General features: G+C 47.7%; 1 protein-coding gene across 4 annotated transcripts in view; it reads left to right on the forward strand.

Moving 5' to 3' along the window:
• greb1l (GREB1 like retinoic acid receptor coactivator) overlaps positions 1 to 19140 on the forward strand; it is a 417126-nt gene that overhangs the window by 280713 nt on the left and 117273 nt on the right. For all 4 annotated transcript variants that reach the window (XM_072467885.1, XM_072467884.1, XM_072467887.1 and 1 more), the window contains 2 exons: positions 705 to 821; positions 2830 to 2967. In XM_072467885.1, the coding sequence (XP_072323986.1) occupies positions 705 to 821; positions 2830 to 2967 (255 nt within the window). The remainder of the gene's footprint in view (positions 1 to 704; positions 822 to 2829; positions 2968 to 19140) is intronic.

Genomic DNA, 19140 nt, shown 5'->3' on the forward strand with positions numbered 1-19140 from the left:
TAATCTATGATTTCCAGTTTTCACAGAGTAACAGCTCTGATATTTACAAACAAGTTTGTGTCTTATTTACAACGGTTTTTACCTGAGGTTTCCCCCCCTCCCCTCCCCCTCCCCGTCCCTCATTGGTGGTTTAGTTCCCTCTTAGTGTTGCCGTCCGCCCTGGGTGCCACGTATTGTGTTCCGCTTCTTTCTGATGAGCCTTTTATTTTTTTATTGTTTAGTGTTGGGAGAAGGGGGGGCTGCATGGCCCCTCCCCTCCTCCCCTTGCCCACTGTGCTTGGTTTTGTGCTTCCCTTGGGTTCCCTTCCCCTCCTCCCCCTCCCACCGCTCCTTACCCTTATGCGTGCCCACCCTTGTCATCCTCCCCCTCTTTCTCCCGCTCCTCTCTTCTTAGTCGCTATTGGCCTCAAACAGGTCTTGGAACAGGCTGATGAGTAGACCCCACACTTTGTGGAAGCCTTCGCCCGACCCTCGGATGGTATACTTGATCTTCTCACGGTGGAGAAATTCCAACAGGTCTGCCAGCCAGTCTGCAGCTGTGGGTGGTGCTGCTGATCGCCAGCCGAGCAGGATTCTCTGGCGTGCGATCAAGAAAGCAAAAGCCATGGCGTCGGCCCTCTTACAGTGCTTTCAAAATTATTATTGTACTGAAATTTTAATATTTGCATTAAAGAAATAAATGTCCTTCTTTCCATTACTTGCAGCCATCATGACTAGCTCTGGACCACCTAAGAAGCGTCATCGTGGCTGGTCTCCCGGTTCCCCCATATCTGTGCCTGCAGTAGTCCCAGTTCCAGCTGTGCAACCAGTGACAAGATCTGGTAAGAAATGTCTGAAACCGGTCTTCAGCCTGATCAGTGACCTCTTTCATTGCTGATTCTTGTATAACTAAGGATCGAATTGACATACCTCCTATTTCTTATTTACATGCTTCCCCTTGTGAAATCATTCAGAAACATGATATCAGGTTCCACATGTACACTGTGACAGCCAGCTCTACCTCAGCACCAACCTTCTCAATCTCCACACTCTCTTTGATTTGTCACAGTTCAAGATGAACAGAAATTTCCTTCCAATTAAACGTTGGGACAATGGAAGCCATTGTTTTTCATTTTACCCACCAATTCTATCCCTCTACTTGCTCACCATCTAAGGCTGAGCCAAACTATTCTTCACCTTGGTGTTTTATTGGACCCCCTGATGAGCTTCCAACTACATATCTATCACAAAGAACACCTCCCTGTGTTCTTTGTAGCCCAACTCCAACCGTGCCTCAGCTCATCTGCTGCTGAAACCCTTACCCATAGCTTTGTTACCTCTGACCTTGACACTTTCCAATTAAGGGGCAATTCAAGTGGCCAATCCATCTACCCTGCACATCTTTGTATTGTGGGGGTGAGACCCATGCAGACTTGGGCAGAATGTGCAAACCCCACATGGACAGTGACCCGGGGCTGTGATCGAACCCGGGTCATCGGCGCCATGAGGCAGCAGTGCTAACCACTGCGCCACCGTGCCGCCCTCTGACCTTGACTATTCCAATGCTCTAATGCTCTCCTGACCAGATCCCAGCTTCCACTTCTATATAAACTTGAATTCATCTAAAACTCTCTTGCCCATAACCTAAATCATTCTGTCCTGTTCACCCATCACTCCTGTGCTCACTGACCGACACTGGATCGTGGCCCGGCAATGCCACTTTTTAAAAAGTCTCATCTCAGTTTTCAAATTCCTTCAGGATTTGACTCTTCCCTATCTCTGGAACCCCCTTTCAGCTCTGAAATCCTCTGAGATCTCTGCACTCCACTAATTCTGGCCTTGTGCGCACCCTGATGTCAATTACTCCACCAGTGACAGCTGTGCCTTCAGTTGCCTAGGCCTCAAGCCTTGGAATTCCCTCCCTCCACCCTATCTCCACCTCAGTTTTCTCTTGCAAGACATTAAAACCTACCATTCAGACCAATATTTTGGTCACATAACCTAATATCTCCTGTGTGACAGTGTCAGACTTTGTTTGATAATGCTCCTGTGAAGCACGCTGCAATGTCTTGCTACATCAAAGGTGCTACAAAAATGCAAGTTGTTGTCGTGTCTGTCATTCTAGCTGCACCTCACATTGGCTGCAAGTGGGGAGGGTGTTGCAAACACATATTTCCTGGCCTATACCAACATTGCTGCAAGGTACAGAAAAGTTACCCTGAAATTACACTTCCTCTGACCTCCCAATTTAACAGCCTTGCCAACCAGCCTGATTAAGGTTGGAAGTTTAAAGGTGTAATGGATCAATTGTAATTTTAATACAGTAAAACATGGGCAGCAGAGCAACAGTATGCTGTGGTACCATGGTAAGCTGTTACACTTGCCGTAAAGAAAGGCTTGATTACCATTTTGACATTTCCTGGAGCAGATTTCCTCCTGTGTGGTTTAATGCCGTAATGCTGCCATCCTGGCCCAACCAGACACCTAAGAGGGACAAATGTATGTTTTTCAGTTAATCCCCCTAAGAACACTCCAGATTAATGTTAATCTTGTGTGTTGTGTAACTTTATAATTGTATAATGCATTGTATTACTTGGTAGTACTACAAACTGTGGCAAATTGAGACTAGCATGGAGCTCTCTTGGGGGGTGTTGTTTGGTTATGGACAATAAGTTTGACCCAGAACCTATCGGTATAATTTAGTTGTTCTACATATTTTGTGGATTATAAAAAATTTTAATTGGATAACATATTTCAGGAAACATCATGTTCTATGCTGTAATTACATTTTAACATGAACATTTTGAGCAAAGTTAGAATGCTGTGTTTCTTCACTGTTTGTCTGTATAGATGTTTTGCTACCCATTCCTGTTCTTCAGTCAATGACAGCTGGAATTTTGCAGCCACAAGCGATTCCTGCAGGGGAAACTGTTATCATCCCTGAAAATTTATTGAGTAATTCCGGAGTGAGACCTGTTATTCTTATAGGTATGTAGCTTTCTTGCTGTTCCTGATCTATTATTTACAGCGTTACTACTGAATGTAAATTGCATGTTAGGATTTGTTAAAATATTTCTCTATTTTATATGTGCAAGTTAAAATGAGATGGGCTGTATTGTATTATAAATAGAGTAATTCACTGAGGAGCAGTAGGGAGCATTTCCTGCCAACCACACATGTCAGGAAACCCAAGGCCCAGTAATCCATTGTAGCAATTAATATCAAAACTGTCAAACTGTTAATATCATGTTCACTGTACAAGGAGCTTGTCAAAGAACAACAAAGAACAAAGAAATGTACAGCACAGGAACAGGCCCTTCGGCCCTCCAAGCCCGTGCCGACCATACTGCCCGACTAAACTACAATCTTCTACACTTCCTGGGTCCGTATCCTTCTATTCCCATCCTATTCATATATTTGTCAAGATGGCCCTTAAATGTCCCTATCGTCCCTGCTTCCACTACCTCCTCCGGTAGTGAGTTCCAGGCACCCACTACCCTCTGCGTAAAAAACTTGCCTCGTACATCTACTCTAAACTTTGCCCCTCTCACCTTAAACCTATGCCCCCTAGTAATTGACCCCTCTACCCTGGGGAAAAGCCTCTGACTATCCACTCTGTCTATGCCCCTCATAATTTTGTATACCTCTATCAGGTCGCCCCTCAACCTCCTTCGTTCCAGTGAGAACAAACCGAGTTTATTCAATCGCTCCACATAGCTTATGCCCTCCATACCAGGCAACATTCTGGTAAATCTCTTCTGCACCCTCTCTAAAGCCTCCACATCCTTCTGGTAGTGTGGCGACCAGAATTGAACACTATACTCCAAGTGTGGCCTAACTAAGGTTCTATACAGCTGCAACATGACTTGCCAATTCTTATACTCAATGCCCCGGCCAATGAAGGCAAGCATGCCGTATGCCTTCTTGACTACCTTCTCCACCTGTGTAGCCCCTTTCAATGATCTGTGGACCTGTACTCCTAGATCTCTTTGACTTTCAATACTCTTGAGGGTTCTACCATTCACTGTATATTCCCTACCTGCATTAGCCCTTCCAAAATGCATTACCTCACATTTGTCCAGGTTAAACTCCATCTGCCATCTCTCCGCCCAAGTCTCCAGACAATCTAAATCCTGCTGTATCCTCAGACAGTCCTCATCGCTATCCGCAATTCCACCAACCTTTGTGTCGTCTGCAAACTTACTAATCAGACCAGTTACATTTTCCTCCAAATCATTTATATATACTACAAAGAGCAAAGGTCCCAGCACTGATCCCTGTGGAACACCACTGGTCACAGCCCTCCAATTAGAAAAGCATCCCTCCATTGCTACCCTCTGCCTTCTATGGCCTAGCCAGTTCTGTATCCACCTTGCCAGTTCACCCCTGATCCCGTGTGACTTCACCTTTTGTACTAGTCTACCATGAGGGACCTTGTCAAAGGCCTTACTGAAGTCCATATAGACAACATCTACTGCCCTACCTGCATCAATCATCTTAGTGACCTCCTCGAAAAACTCTATCAAGTTAGTGAGACACGACCTCCCCTTCACAAAACCGTGCTGCCTCTCACTAATACGTCCATTTGCTTCCAAATGGGAGTAGATCCTGTCTCGAAGAATTCTCTCCAGTAATTTCCCTACCACTGAAGTAAGGCTCACCGGCCTGTAGTTCCCGGGATTATCCCTGCCACCCTTCTTAAACAGAGGAACAACATTGGCTATTCTCCAGTCCTCCGGGACATCCCCTGAAGACAGCGAGGATCCAAATATTTGTGTCAAGGCCTCAGCAATTTCCTCTCCAGCCTCCTTCAGTATTCTGGGGTAGATCCCATCAGGCCCTGGGGACTTATCTACCTTAATATTTTTTAAGACACCCAACACCTCGTCTTTTTGGATCACAATGTGACCCAGGCTATCTACACACCCTTCTCCAGACTCAACATCTACCAATTCCTTCTCTTTGGTGAATACTGATGCAAAGTATTCATTTAGTACCTCGTCCATTTCATCTGGCTCCACACATAGATTCCCTTGCCTATCCTTCAGTGGGCCAACCCTTTCCCTGGCTACCCTCTTGCTTTTTATGTACGTGTAAAAAGCCTTGGGATTTTCCTTAACCCTATTTGCCAATGACTGTTCATGACCCCTTCTAGCCCTCCTGACTCCTTGCTTAAGTTCCTTCCTACTTTCCTTATATGCCACACAGGCTTCGTCTGTTCCCAGCCTTTTAGCCCTGACAAATGCCTCCTTTTTCTTTTTGACGAGGCCTACAATATCACTCGTCATCCAAGGTTCCCGAAAATTGCCGTATTTATCTTTCTTCCTCACAGGAACATGCCTGTCCTGTATTCCTTTCAACTGACACTTGAAAGCCTCCCACATGTCAGATGTTGATTTGCCCTCAAACATCCGCCCCCAATCTATGTTCTTCAGTTCCCGCCTAATATTGTTATAATTAGCCTTCCCCCAATTTAGCACATTCATCCTCGGACCACTCTTATCCTTGTCCACCAGTACTTTAAAACTTACTGAATTGTGGTCACTGTTACCGAAATGCTCCCCTACTGAAACATCTACCACCTGGCCGGGCTCATTCCCCAATACCAGGTCCAGTACCGCCCCTTCCCTAGTTGGACTGTTTACATATTGTTTTAAGAAGCCCTCCTGGATGCTCCTTACAAACTCTGCCCCGTCTAAGCCCCTGGCACTAAGTGAGTCCCAGTCAATATTGGGGAAGTTGAAGTCTCCCATCACCACAACCCTGTTGTTTTTACTCTTTTCCAAAACCTGTCTACCTATCTGCTCCTCTATCTCCCGCTGGCTGTTGGGAGGCCTGTAGTATACCCCCAACATTGTGACTGCACCCTTCTTATTCCTGATCTCTACCCATATAGCCTCACTGCCCTCTGAGGTGTCCTCTCGCTGTATAGCTGTGATACTCTCCCGAACAAGTATCGCAACTCCGCCTCCCCTTTTACATCCCCCTCTATCCCGCCTGAAACATCTAAATCCTGGAACGTTTAGCTGCCAATCCTGCCCTTCCCTCAACCAGGTCTCTGTAATGGCAACAACATCATAGTTCCAAGTAGTAATCCAAGCTCTAAGTTCATCTGCCTTACCCGTAATGCTCCTTGCATTAAAACATATGCACTTCAGGCCACCAGACCCGCTGTGTTCAGCAACTTCTCCCCGTCTGCTCTGCCTCAGAGCCACACTGTCCCTATTCCCTAGTTCTCCCTCAATGCTCTCACCTTCTGACCTATTGCTCCCGTGCCCACCCCCCTGCCATACTAGTTTAAACCCTCCCGTGTGACACTAGCAAACCTCGCGGCCAGGATATTTATGCCTCTCCGGTTTAGATGCAACCCGTCCATCTTATACAGGTCACACCTGCCCCGGAAGAGCTCCCAGTGGTCCAGATAACAGAAACCCTCCCTCCTACACCAGCTGTTTAGCCACGTGTTTGTCTGCTCTATCTTCCTATTTCTAGCCTCACTGGCACATGGCACAGGGAGTAATCCCGAGATTACAACCCTCGAGGTCCTGTCTTTTAACTTTCTGCCTAGCTCCCTGAACTCCTGCTGCAGGACCTCATGCCCCTTCCTGCCTATGTCGTTAGTACCAATATGTACAACGACCTCTGCCTGTTTGCCCTCCCCCTTCAGGATTCCCTCTACCCGTTCGGAGACATCCTGGACCCTGGCACCAGGGAGGCAACATACCATCCTGGAGTCTCTTTCACGTCCACAGAAGCGCCTATCTGTGCCCCTGACTATAGAGTCCCCTATTACTATTACTCTTCTGCGCTTTGACCCTCCCTTCTGAACATCAGAGCCAGCCGTGGCGCCACTGCTCTGGCTGCTGCTGTTTTCCCCGTCGAATGAAAGTCACTCATTTAGTTTTGTGGAATGATGAAAACAGAAAGTCCAGCTATGCTACTGTAATTGACTCAAGATTTATCTCTGCTATCTACAAATATTCCCCCGTGTTTGATTTCAGGACAAGCACTGTGTCATCTTGTACTTGGTGTATTAGACTTGACTGTGTTTTAAATTGTTTTTTTTGCTCTTGGGAATTATATGATTGCCTAAGAAAAGCAGGTGTTTTTGGTCTGCTTGTGTGGCATATGTTTAATTGTTATAAGGAGGGATACACAATCAGATTATAATGTTGTGAGACTTACTTCAAATATTTCTTTTCACTTCACGGCTTAATGACTTTTAGATAAACTAATTTGTGGCCTCAAATTTGACCTTGTCTCATCATTGTGACAGTCCATCTTTTGGATTGTCCAAGTGAGAAACGGTATCCACCTCATATAGCACAGGATCACATTGTTATACCTCCCACTCCCTGTCCAGCCTATTGTTTATCTAGATTTTGGGTAGTTGTTACTGATTGTAAATGACCTGAATTTTGCTTATGGGGTGAGAAGAGTGATGATTAACCAGAGAGACTGTCTGATGCAAATCTGAAACTTATCGCTCTTACCACCTAAACATGCAAGTTACTGATCATGATCAGGGGCATCAGCTTTGCTTTAGTTTATTTTTGCTCTTTTATCTCAAGGACCTTGGGCGAAATTCTCCATGCCGCCCCGCCACATTTCTGCCCCGACCGGCCGGCGGGAGTCTCCGTAACACCGGCCGGTCAATGGGGTTTCCCATTGTGGGGCAGCCCCACGCCGTCGGGAAACCCCCGGGCGCCGGCAAAACGGAGACTCCCGCCGGCGGAGAATGACGCCCCTTGAGACCAAGTGTACACCACATCACTGCGATAGCTGAGATTATCTGTAGCTACCTTAGAATAGGGATGGATACAGGCATTACCTGATCACTCTGGTCAGTATCAATCAGACAGCCCATTTATTTTTTGAAGATATAACTATTTTTCTTTTGATTTAATAAGAAAAATGTAAAATAAAACTGTTCTCATCCAAAGGTTAGCACATATGATACAAAATATTTCTGCTTGAAAACATATTGGGCACAATTCTCCCAAAAGGGAGCAAAGTCCCCAAGCGAGCGCGTTTAGCCGCGTGGTACCTGTTGCTAACTTTTGGTTGGTTCTTAATTTGGCTCTATTTGATTACGTTTGCTCAAGAGCCGGCCAGTTACCTTTTGACACCGCCACAAGGTTCAGAACCGAGGGCGCGATTCTCCGAGCCCCCACCGGGTCGGAGAATCGCCGGGGGCTGGCGTGAATCCCGCTCCCGCCGTGTCCTGAATTCTCCGCCACCAGAGATTCGGTGGGGGTGGGAATCGCGCCTCGGCGGGGGCGGGAATCGCGCCGGGCCGGTCGGCGGGCCCACGCCCGGCGATTCTCCGGCCCGCGATGGGCCGAAGTCCCGCCACTGTCAACCCTCTCCCGCCAGCGTGGATTAAACCACCTTTTGAACGGCGGGACAAGGCGGCGCGGGCGGGCTCCGGGGTCCTAGGGGGGGGCGCGGGGCGATCTGGCCCTGGGGGGTGCCCCCACGGTGGCCTGGCCCACCGATCCACGGGTGGGCCTGTGCCGTGATGGCACTCTTTTTCTTCCGCCTTCGCCATGGTCTTCACTATGGCGGAGGCGGACGAGACCCCCTCGCCTGCGCATGCGCGGGGATGACGTCAGCAGCCGCGATGCTTCCGCGCATGCGTCGCCAGGCGAAGACCTTTCGGCGCCGGCTGGCGTGGCGCCAAAGTCCTTTCCCGCCAGCCGGCGGAGCGAAAACCACTCCGGCGCAGGCCTAGCCCCTTAAGGTGAGGGCTTGGCCCCTAAAGGTGCAGAAACATCCGCACCTTTGGGGGGGGGGGCCCGACAGCGGAGTGGTTCCTGCCACTCCATTACGCCGGAACCCCCCGCCCCGCCGGGTAGGGGAGAATCCCGCCCCAAATACTGATCAATGACTCGATACACCAGTTAGTAAGTTCAAAAACAATACTCATTTATTTACACACAGTCAAATCTACTCATGCATAAACTCTACGAAATAAACTACCACTATTACTAAAGCCTATACTTAGCTTTGGACGTCCACTCAGTCAGAGGAACAATGGCTGTTGCTCTGTTCTGAGGCTGCTGAGTTGAGCTGTTTACAGGGTAGCAACTAGGAACGTCTATCTCGTAGCGTGAGTTGACTTGGGACTTACTTGGTCTGGTGCAGCTGCTAGGCAGGTCTCTCTATTAGGTGAGAGCCAAAGCCAAAGGAGGAAGATTCTCCCTTGGGTGAAACCTCTTATACTGCAAAGGGCTTCGCTCTCTTTTGGGCGGGCCTTGAACTTGTCCTCAACTAATTGGGTCTTTCTCAATCAGTTGTATCGATTTTCCTCCAATAGAGGGGTGGTTCCCTGATCGCTGGGCGTGTCCTGTTGACTGTCAGTCTACTTTGTCTTAGCTTCTTCTGGCGCCGGGGAGTCTGTCCTAACATTGTGTATCTAAATGTTTCCCTTTTGTCCCCGGAGATGGCTCATTAGTATGTAAATCGTTTGGTAGTTTCTGTCCTGTCTGAGCGTTTAAGGTTCTAATCAATAGACAGAGCTTGCACCAGCTTGTTTCTTAGCATTGTCCAATTTTCCCTGCATTCTTTGCGGGTGTCCATTTTGTAATTGGGACGTGGCCATCCCAGATGGCTACACCCCCTCCTTGTGATCCTCAACGCGAAGCGTGAAGGATCATATTACCATGGCGTCTTCATCCTCTGATCCCCGGGGCACCCATGCTTAGGCTCTACACTGTCCTATCCTATGCAACACAATTTTACCTAAACCATTTTAAATACATGCATTATCAAAAAATTCTACGGGACGCTATGACATTAATACATGCATTCCAGAAAAATTTTAAAAACTGGAACCTCGAACTATTCTCAATAAGCTATCCTCATTTAAACAATCCAAAAATGCAAACAATCCAAAAATAATCTATCCATCTTAAACTGTACAAAATAGCAGCACACAAATTTCTCTGGCCTGGCAGTCAGGCACAGAGGTTTTCATCTCTTTATTCCATAGAATACATTAAACAAAATGGATGCCCTTTAATCCGTCCCAATGGGTTCGGGGGTCTGTTGAAATCCGAAAATGGGGGGCCTAAATCTGTATACCGGTGTGCGAGAGCGATATGCTCTGTTTCGCCATTTCCTGACTCTATAAACATTTGCACGACACTGCAAAATATCGCCAGCACTAAGAGTGCTTCGACTACATATGAGAGTGAGTACCAGGTGATAAACTTATCACATCAGGTCGGGGTATTGCTAGCTGTCGCTGGGCTAGTTATCTCGGGGTTCCGTGTATTGCAGGGGTGAGAGTCATTTACGGTTTGTGTGGTAGGGGTCAGGAGGGTAGCGTCCGCACGCAACTGAAGGGATCCCTCTAAGATCCATGTGAACACGAAGGCTGTCTTCATCTTTGTCGGACTTCTTTGTCTTCCTCTGGGGTTCCTGGGTTTCTAGAGTTTTGTGAACACAAGCATAATTTCGGTTATTGTCTTGCTTAAGATCTCGTATGTCTGTCTGTCTGTCGTTTATTGCCAATTTCCCTTTATAATTGGTCACCATCTGTGACTCCCTCATTTAAAAAAAAACGATTATTTTGGACAAGACATCTAAGAAAAATACTGTCATACTGCGAGCCGTCTCGCAGCCTGTGTGATTTACCATCCCAGTGTTTGAGGATGTAAATAGCATAGAGAAGCAACCTAGGGGTTGCCAAAACCAAACAAAAGAATTTTGAACGTAACGAGCCAAAATGGGGTGCGTATGGGCCGCAGCGGGTAAGAAATGGGTGGAATCCCCGGGTAGGACGGTGATCAATGCCGTATGTGCTCTACCCGAGCGTAGCTGACCAGAGGGGGGTCGGCAGGCAGGGCGGGGACCAGTGCTGTTTCTCCACTGCCTGAGCAACCGGCAAGAACGGGTAAGAATGTGATCATCGTGATGGCTGCCTCTCGAATTAGGAGAGCAACTATGAGTCGGGTTCTGTCGACAGACTAGTTCCTCTGAACTATTGTCTGGGACAAACTTGTACCTTTAACAAGGTTCTGGTGACAAACTAGTTCCTCTGAACTATTGTCCGGGACAAACCTGTTCCATTAACAAGTTTCTGGGGACAAACTAGTTCCTGTAACAGCCATTGGGCATCAACGGGGGTGGTGACGTGGGGCCGTGAAAACTTTCCGAGTTTACACACAACACGTAACGATAACATTAACAAACAAACATTCAACAAACATGGTGCAGGTTCCATCAGGTAGGACACCGTATCTCTCCATCGGTTCCTTTTTTCTCCATCATCTGGACACCTCACTGCTCAATAGTGAACAGGGTCGCAAAGCGATTTGTTTGGTGGGAGTCAGACTCTAAGTCATCATCTTCTCCCGGCTGCCAAACTCTTGTCTGTAGTAACCGTGCTTGGGGCGAACTGGGGTCCATCTCATCATTCCGGATGAGCCTGAACGAATTGTCTCGGTGCCAGAATCGTGTGTCGAGGTTGGAGCTACTAGGTTTCAATCCGTAATCGTTGGGCAGTGGGTCTGGGTCAGGGGCTTTGATAGAAGTGATGTGAAATGGGTCGGTAGAATCTTGCTCAGATTCACTGGGAGTGGGGCCTGGTGCAGGGGTGTAGTCGTAACGTGGTGTGCTGTGGCTGTCGTCATCGTGATCGCTATCACTGTCGCTGCTGGTTGAGGGAAGGGAGAGGCGGAGTCGTGCCTCTGGGGGCGGAGCTGAAGTCGTGTCTGAAGGCGGGCTGGATTAGTTGGGGGAGGGTAGTAATACATCATCTGTGGGCGGGGCGTGCTCGTCTGCTGCTGTGAGCAGGATGTGGTGTGTGTGGTTATTCTGTGAGCTGTAAGCCTCGAGCTGGTTTATATGAAACCACGCAGACTTACCATTCGGATAGGTTATTTGTGTACTGAGGGGCTGACTTTGTACGAAATGGAGTACGGTCCGGAAAACTTTGGCGAAAGGAATGAACTGGGGTTGTAAAGGGAAAGCATAACTTGTTGCCCTATTGTAAATTCAGTGGCGTGTACTGTTTTGTCGAAACAGACCTTGCTCTGTTTCTTCCTGGTTCCAAGTCTCACTGCTGCTGCGAGTTGGGCTGCCTTTATGTTCTGTGTTTCTTAAAAACATTAAAGGGAGTACTGAATCCCAGGTGCTATTATTCTGCTGTACCATTTTCCTGAGGGTGGCTTTCAATGTCCTATTCATTCGTTCTACAATACCACTTGACTGGGGGTGGTATGCAATATGGAACTTTTGTCTAATGCCGAAAATCGTGAGGACGTTCTTCATTACACGTCCGGTGAAATGGGAGCCTTGGTCGGACTCTATACTGCGTGGGAGGCCCCATCTTGTAAAGATGTGGTGTGTTAATATTTTGGCCGTCGTCTTGGCCATATTAGTTCTTGACGGAAATGCTTCCACCCATTTTGTGAAGGTGTCTATGACCACCAACACATACTTGTAACCATTTCTGCACGGGGGTAGTGGTCCTATATAATCTATCTGGAGATTTGTCCAGGATCCATTAGCGGGGCGGGTATGACTATGTTGAGCCTTTTTTGCATATCTGTCCGGATTGTTCTGGGCACAGATTAAACAATTCTCAATGTAGTGCGTCACATCGGTTTTTAAATCAGGCCACCAGCAGAGCGGTCTGAGGTGGGCTAGGGTGGGTTCAATTCCTTGGTGTCCATGATTGTCATGGAACTGACAAATGATCTGGTTCCTGTCCTGGCTGGCAACTATATAAATGCCGTCTTTCAAAATCACACCGCCGTGTGTGGTGATTGCGTTTTTAAACTTGTCGTACGGGGCTGGGAAGGTTCCCTTTAAAACTTCCCTGAGTTTCTCGTCCTCTTTCTGGGCCTTCGCTAAATCCTGAATGTTGGTCTATGAGACCTGAACTGCGTGTACTGGGGTGCTTTCTGGGGGGGGGGGGTTCCAAAAATAACCATGCCTGGAGCCTGCCTTCACTAGGGCGTCTGCTTTAACGTTTCCAGGGGAGGACGAACGGTGATGACTGCGAACCTTAATTATGCCGTATTTCCTATCCTTCGCTGTCTCTAAGATATGGCGGAGTAATGGGGCTGAGGGTAGGGGTTTTCCGTCCGCGGAAACAAATCCTCTTGTTTCCCAGAGTGGTAGGAACTCTGTCAAACTATTACAGACATACAAGATGTCTGAATAGATGCCTGCTGGGATCGGGAACGTGTCTGGGTGGTCTACAATATATGCAATCGCTGCCAGCTCTGCTGCCTGCGACCCTAAGTGTCCTGGCAACTTCAAGGAAATTTCATCTAGGGCACGTCCCTGCACGTCCTCTCCATATATACCGCAACCGGTAATTCGCTTTCCGTTTAACACTGTGGATGAGCCATCCACATAAATCCTTAGGGATGCGCACGTGTCTGTGGGCTGGGGTCTCTGGGGTGTACTACCTGTTTTCCTGGGGGGTGTCTTGGGAATTAATGGGCCTGTGTTGTGTTTCGTGGTGATGATCTCACATTCGTGAGGGGTGCCTGCATACTGCAGATTATCAGCAAGGAATGTGTGGGTTTTGGTTCTCTTTACCGTGATGTTCCGTCCCTGAAAAAGAAGGGTCCAACGGGCTGCGTGGATTTGGCTGACTGTGCCATCTTTAAGTTGGCCGTCTAACAATAGCTGTGTCGGTTGAGTCTTGTAATGTAGGCGAAGTATTGTACTGCCCAAAAACTGCGAGCAGGAGCCTTTCAAAGGCAGAAAATCCTCGCCCTACGGGGTCTAACATGCGTGAGGCGTATGCTACGGGGTATAACTGGTCGTGGTGTTCCTGGAGGAGCACGGCCGAAAGGGTTCGGTCGGTGCTTGTTACCTCGAAAGCGTATGGGGAATGTGGATCTGGGACTTGTAGTCTGGGGGCTGTGCTGAGTGCTCTTTTTAAAGCATCCACGGCATCTGTATGCTGTGGAAGCCATTCCCAAGGTGCCTGCTTCTTGAGAAGTTTGAAAGGGGCGCTGCTTTAGTGGCGAAACCATCAATATGGTTTTGGCAGTAACCAACTAGTCCTAAAAAATGACCGGAAGGCTGAGACATTGTGGGGAAGGGGCAATTTGACAATCGAGTCAATTCTCTTGTGCTCGATCTCGCGTTTACCATGAATGATCACTGTTCCCAAGTAAATCACTTTTTCTTTCAGAATCTGGGCCTTTTTCGGGTTGACTTTACAACCAATTTCTTTTAGGATTTCGGCGAGAAGCAAAATGTGCTCTCCCTTTGTGTCTGTCTGTAGGAACAAGTCATCTACATACTGGAACAGACAATCGGGGCGGGTAAATTTTGCTAATCCATTTGCCAGCTGTCGGTGGAAAATGGATGGAGAGTTGTGGAAGCCTTGTGGAAGGCACGTCCACGTGTACTGTTTCCCTTGGAATGTAAAGGCGAATTTATACTGGCACGCTTTAGCCAATGGAATGGACCAGAAGCCATTACTAATGTCCAAAACCGAAAAATTTTTTGACTGGAGTCCCTGTTTGAGCATGGTCTCGGGACTTGTGGTTACGGTGGGGGCTGCTGCTGGGATTACTTTGTTCAGTACCCGGTAATCAATGGTCAGTCGCCATGATCCATCTGGTTTCCTGACGGGCCAAATCGGTGCGTTGTTTGTGGAGGGTACTGATCTGAGTACGCCTTGATCCAACAAACTCTCTATTACTTTGGAGATTTCTCCCTCTGCTTCCTGGGGAAATCTGTACTGCTTCTGGGGTTTAGAGTCAGGACCTGTAACATTCACAAAGACAGCCAAACTGCCACAGTCGTGCTTGTGCTGTGCAAATGCTGCTTTATGTTCCTGCAGGATGGCCCTAACCTGTTTGTCTGCACTAAAGGCTGAGGGTTGAACCAGAAGTCTCCTACTGAGCTAATCCTATTTACGTATTCTCCTACTGTGAGCGTGGCGGGGGCTCGTGCTGCTTTTGCCATTTTCCATACACACTTGTTAACTGGATCAAAAGAAAGGTTATGGGAGCTCATGAAATCGGTCCCAAGGATATGTTCTGCTGTCTGGGGCAGATCAACTAAAACTACGGGGTGCTTGGTTGCGATGTTACCTATCCGTATTGCTATAGGGGCTGTGATGTGTCCCTGTTGTAAATGGCCTGTAAAGCCGCTGAGTGTAATGGTCTCTGTTGTGGGCCACGTGTCTTGCTGGAACATCGTGGAGGAATTGAGTGTGGTGCGGGACCCTCCTGTGTCCCAAAGAAATTCCACGGGTTGTCCCCGACTTTGCCTGCCACTACCGGTCTACCGGACGTGTCCCAAAGGGTGTCACAGACCCAAGTTGGGGAGCCCGAACACCGTCAGTCGGTGCCGTTCATATCTGCGTTCTCTGAACGGGCGCTAACGCTATGGATCGGCTTTGCCCTATTCTTGTTTAGGTTGCCTGTCTGTTGGTTTCTCTGCTGCTTCTGGGACGTGTTGCACTCTCGTGCAAAGTGTCCTAGCTGTCCACAATTATAACATTCTTGAGCTTTGGGCTGGGGTTGGCTGTTCCTGCCCTCATTTACCCATGCGAGGTTCTGGTGTGCCTTAACTGGGTTCATTTCTGCCTGCTCTTCATCGGGTGTTATAAATGCGGTTTTGCCTGCAATTGATTGCTCCCAAGCGCGAGACAATCTCTTCAAAACCCATTTTTCATTGTGGGCCTCATCTGAGGGGTCATAATTTGCGCAAGCTTTTCGTCCTGCTTCTGTGGCGTGGGAGAATAGAATTCGGGTCCATTTGGCCATATTATCTGGGGACAAATGGGTGTGGCCTAACTCTCCAAAAACTGCGGTAAAGTGAATCCACAAACATCCAGCAAACGTTGTGGGGTGCTCTGTCTTCTGTTGCCTACTACTTCAGTCTCTCTCCCCTATCTCTCTACGGAGCGTCCTTACGACCTCCTCTGTGCCTCGCAATTGTGCCAAACAGGACACGATTGCCATCGGCTTGCGAGCTTTTCCCAAGCTCTTCTTGTGGATCTCTGACAGGTTCTCCCACCAAGTATGTCCTATACTCCCGGGTCCTGTTTCCTCATTATCACAGAATTCACTCCAAAGGGGCTAACCTTTGCCTTTGAGATATTTCCTGATCTCTTCTTCCCAAACGGGAAACTGTCCTACTCTACTGCTGGTCGCTGCGACCTCGAATTCCTGGGGGTTCATAAGGCGTTCCATTGCCTTCATTACCATTTTCTCTACCAGGATCTCTACCAAATTTGGAACAGGGGGTGATAAAGCGGTGATGTAAACAATGGTATGGCTTACGCTAATTTCCGGCCTACAAAGCTCCCGACAGGTTTTCGCAACAAAATCTCTCAGGTTTACCTTATAGCCCTGTTAGTACGCATGCATTAACACACTTCCGAATCTCAGAGGCTTGATCAGTACTGTTTTGACGCTTGTGGTTTTTCAGTTCCCAATTGGATTCTCAATTAAAACTTTGGGTTCTCTCGGAGTGGTTAGGCCAATTCTAAGTCGAGTCCCGTCAGATGTCGCCAGTAAATGTTGCTAACTTTTGGTTCGTTCTTAATTTGGCTCTATTTAATCACGTTTGCTCAAGAGTCACCAGGTATCTTTCGGCACCGCCACAAGGTTCAGAACCGAATACTGATCAATGACTCGATACACCAGTTAGTAAGTTCAAAAGCAATGCTCATTTATTTACACACAGTGAAATCTACTCATGCATAAACTCTACGAACTAAACTACCACTATTACTAAAGCCTATACTTAGCTTTGGACGCACACTCAGTCAGAGGAACAATGGCCGTTGCTCGGTTCTGAGACTGCTGGGTTGAACTGTTTACAGGATAGCATCTAGGAGCGTCTATCTCGTAGCGTGCGTTGACTTGGGACTTACTTGGTCTGATGCAGCTGCTAGGCAGGTCTCTCTCTTCGGCGAGAGCCAAAGCCAAAGGAGAAAGATTCTCCCTTGGGTGATACCTCTTATACTGCAAAAGGCTTCGTGCACTTTTGGGCGGGCCTTGAACTTGGCCTCAACTAATTGGGTCTTTCTCAATCAGTTGTATTGATTTTCCTCCAAGGGGTAGTTCCTTGATCGCTGGGCGTGTCTTGGTGACTATCAGTCTGCTTTGTCTTAGGTTCTTCTGGCGCCGGGGAGTCTGTCCTAACATTGTGTATCTAAATGTTTCCGTTTTGCCCCCGGAGATGGCTCATTAGTATGTAAATTGTTTGGTAGTTTCTGTCCTATCTGAGAGTTTACGGTTCTAATCATCAGACAGAGCTTGCACCAGCTTGTTTCTTAGCATTGTCCAATTTTCCCTGCATTCTTTGCGGGTGTCCATTTTGTAATTGGGACGTGGCCATCCCAGATGGCTACACCCCCTCCTTGTGATCCTCAACACGAAGCGCGAAGGATCATATTACCATGGCGTCTTCATCCTCTGATCCCCGGGGCACCCATGCTTAGGCTCTACACTGTCCTATCCTATGCAACACAATTTTACCTAAACCATTTTAAATACATGCATTATCAAAAAATTCTTAGCATTGTCCAATTTTCCCTGCATTCTTTGCGGTGGTCCATTTTGTAATCGGGACGAGGCCATCCCAGATGGCTACATACCCGACTCCGCAATGCCGAGAAACACATGCCTATTCAAGGAGACTCGCATTGCATAAGGGGCCTGATAGGGAATGCACATCCGAGGCAGTGCATAGCCCCGTTTTGTACAGTGGGGAGCTCCATTTGCCAGAACTCCCAATTTAAAGAGAGAAAAGAAGTCCCGATCTCTGAGGCCACCAAAATGATCCCCGCCTTCCCCCTCCCTCCCGCCCTCCCCAGCTCAAACGCAGGGCAGAACCACTTGTTCTCAGCGCCCAGCCTCTCCTCGCCCTTCCCGGAAGGGCTCAGCTTTTCACAGCGCTCCAGGGCCGACTGCGGCCAGAAGCGTGGTTCATGCTTTCTTCTTGGCCCACTCCCTACAGGTGGAAAATTCAGGCCCTTTGGTAACCAGTGTTCAAAGGAGAGGTCTTATTGTGTCGCTCCGGGTCATTGTCCATGTGGAGTTTGCACATTCTCCCCCTGTCTGCGTGGGTCTCACCCCCACAACTCAAAAGGACATGAAGGGTAGATGGATCAGCCATGCCAGATTGCCCCTTAATTGGAATTTTTTTTTAAAAGGTTGGAGTATAAGCACTCTATTTTTTGATGGAGCCAGTAAGCCCAGTAAAAGGGCCATTCGGGATCTTTGCAATTCTTTTGGGAACGGCCCTGGTATGCTAAGTTACAATGAAGATATTCTTTTATGTTTTGTGTTTATCAGCATATTTTCTCACAGACACAAGCAGAGAGAGAAAGCTGTCAGGAGTCAACTGAAAGGCTATGGTATATCTACCTACAGACAGAATAGGTGCCTAGCGGCCATTAGGAAACAGGGATGTTCCTGTCCTAGAGTCTGTCAGCAGAAATTGCAAGTGGGGCCAATACTCGGAATGAAAAGTCCAATTTCACAAAGCCAGATCTTCCTAATAAAACTAGTGGAAGAGGTCAGCTGTGGAATCCTCACACAGAGAGCTCTAGATGTCAAAATAATAATAATAATTTTTATTAGTCACAAGTAGGCTTACATTAACACTGCAATGAAGTTACTGAGAAAATCTCCTCGTCGCTTCACGACGGCGCCTGTTCGGGTACACTGAGGGAGAATTCAGAATGTCCAATTCACCTAACAGCACGTCTTTCGGGACACGTGGGAGAAAACCGGAGCACCCAGAGGAAACCCACACAGACACGGGGAGAACATGCAAGCTCCACACAGACAGTGACCCAAGCCGGGAATCGAACCCGGGTCCCTGACGCTGTGCAGCAACCGTGCTAACCACTGTGCTGAATGTCAGTCTGGGAAACTGAGGAGAACCAAAGTAAATTCCTGAGACCTGTGGCACATCTTGATTTGTTCCCAGGAGAAGTAAAAATCCCCTCAAGATCCTAGAAAGTATCTTGGGTAGAATGGAAAACAGAACGGGAAGTGGTCTGTTGAGATTTTCAAATTTTCTTAAGTGTTCGCAAAACATAGAGCACTTTGTTTAATTCAGGTACAGTAAAATATTTTGTTTAAAATGTTAAACCGTGTGATGTAGTTCTTTCAGTTAATAAGCGGAGGCTGGATTTATGTTTAACAGTTAATGATC

This window comes from Scyliorhinus torazame, chromosome 11 (assembly GCF_047496885.1).
Source record: "Scyliorhinus torazame isolate Kashiwa2021f chromosome 11, sScyTor2.1, whole genome shotgun sequence".
Lineage (NCBI taxonomy): Eukaryota > Metazoa > Chordata > Chondrichthyes > Carcharhiniformes > Scyliorhinidae > Scyliorhinus > Scyliorhinus torazame.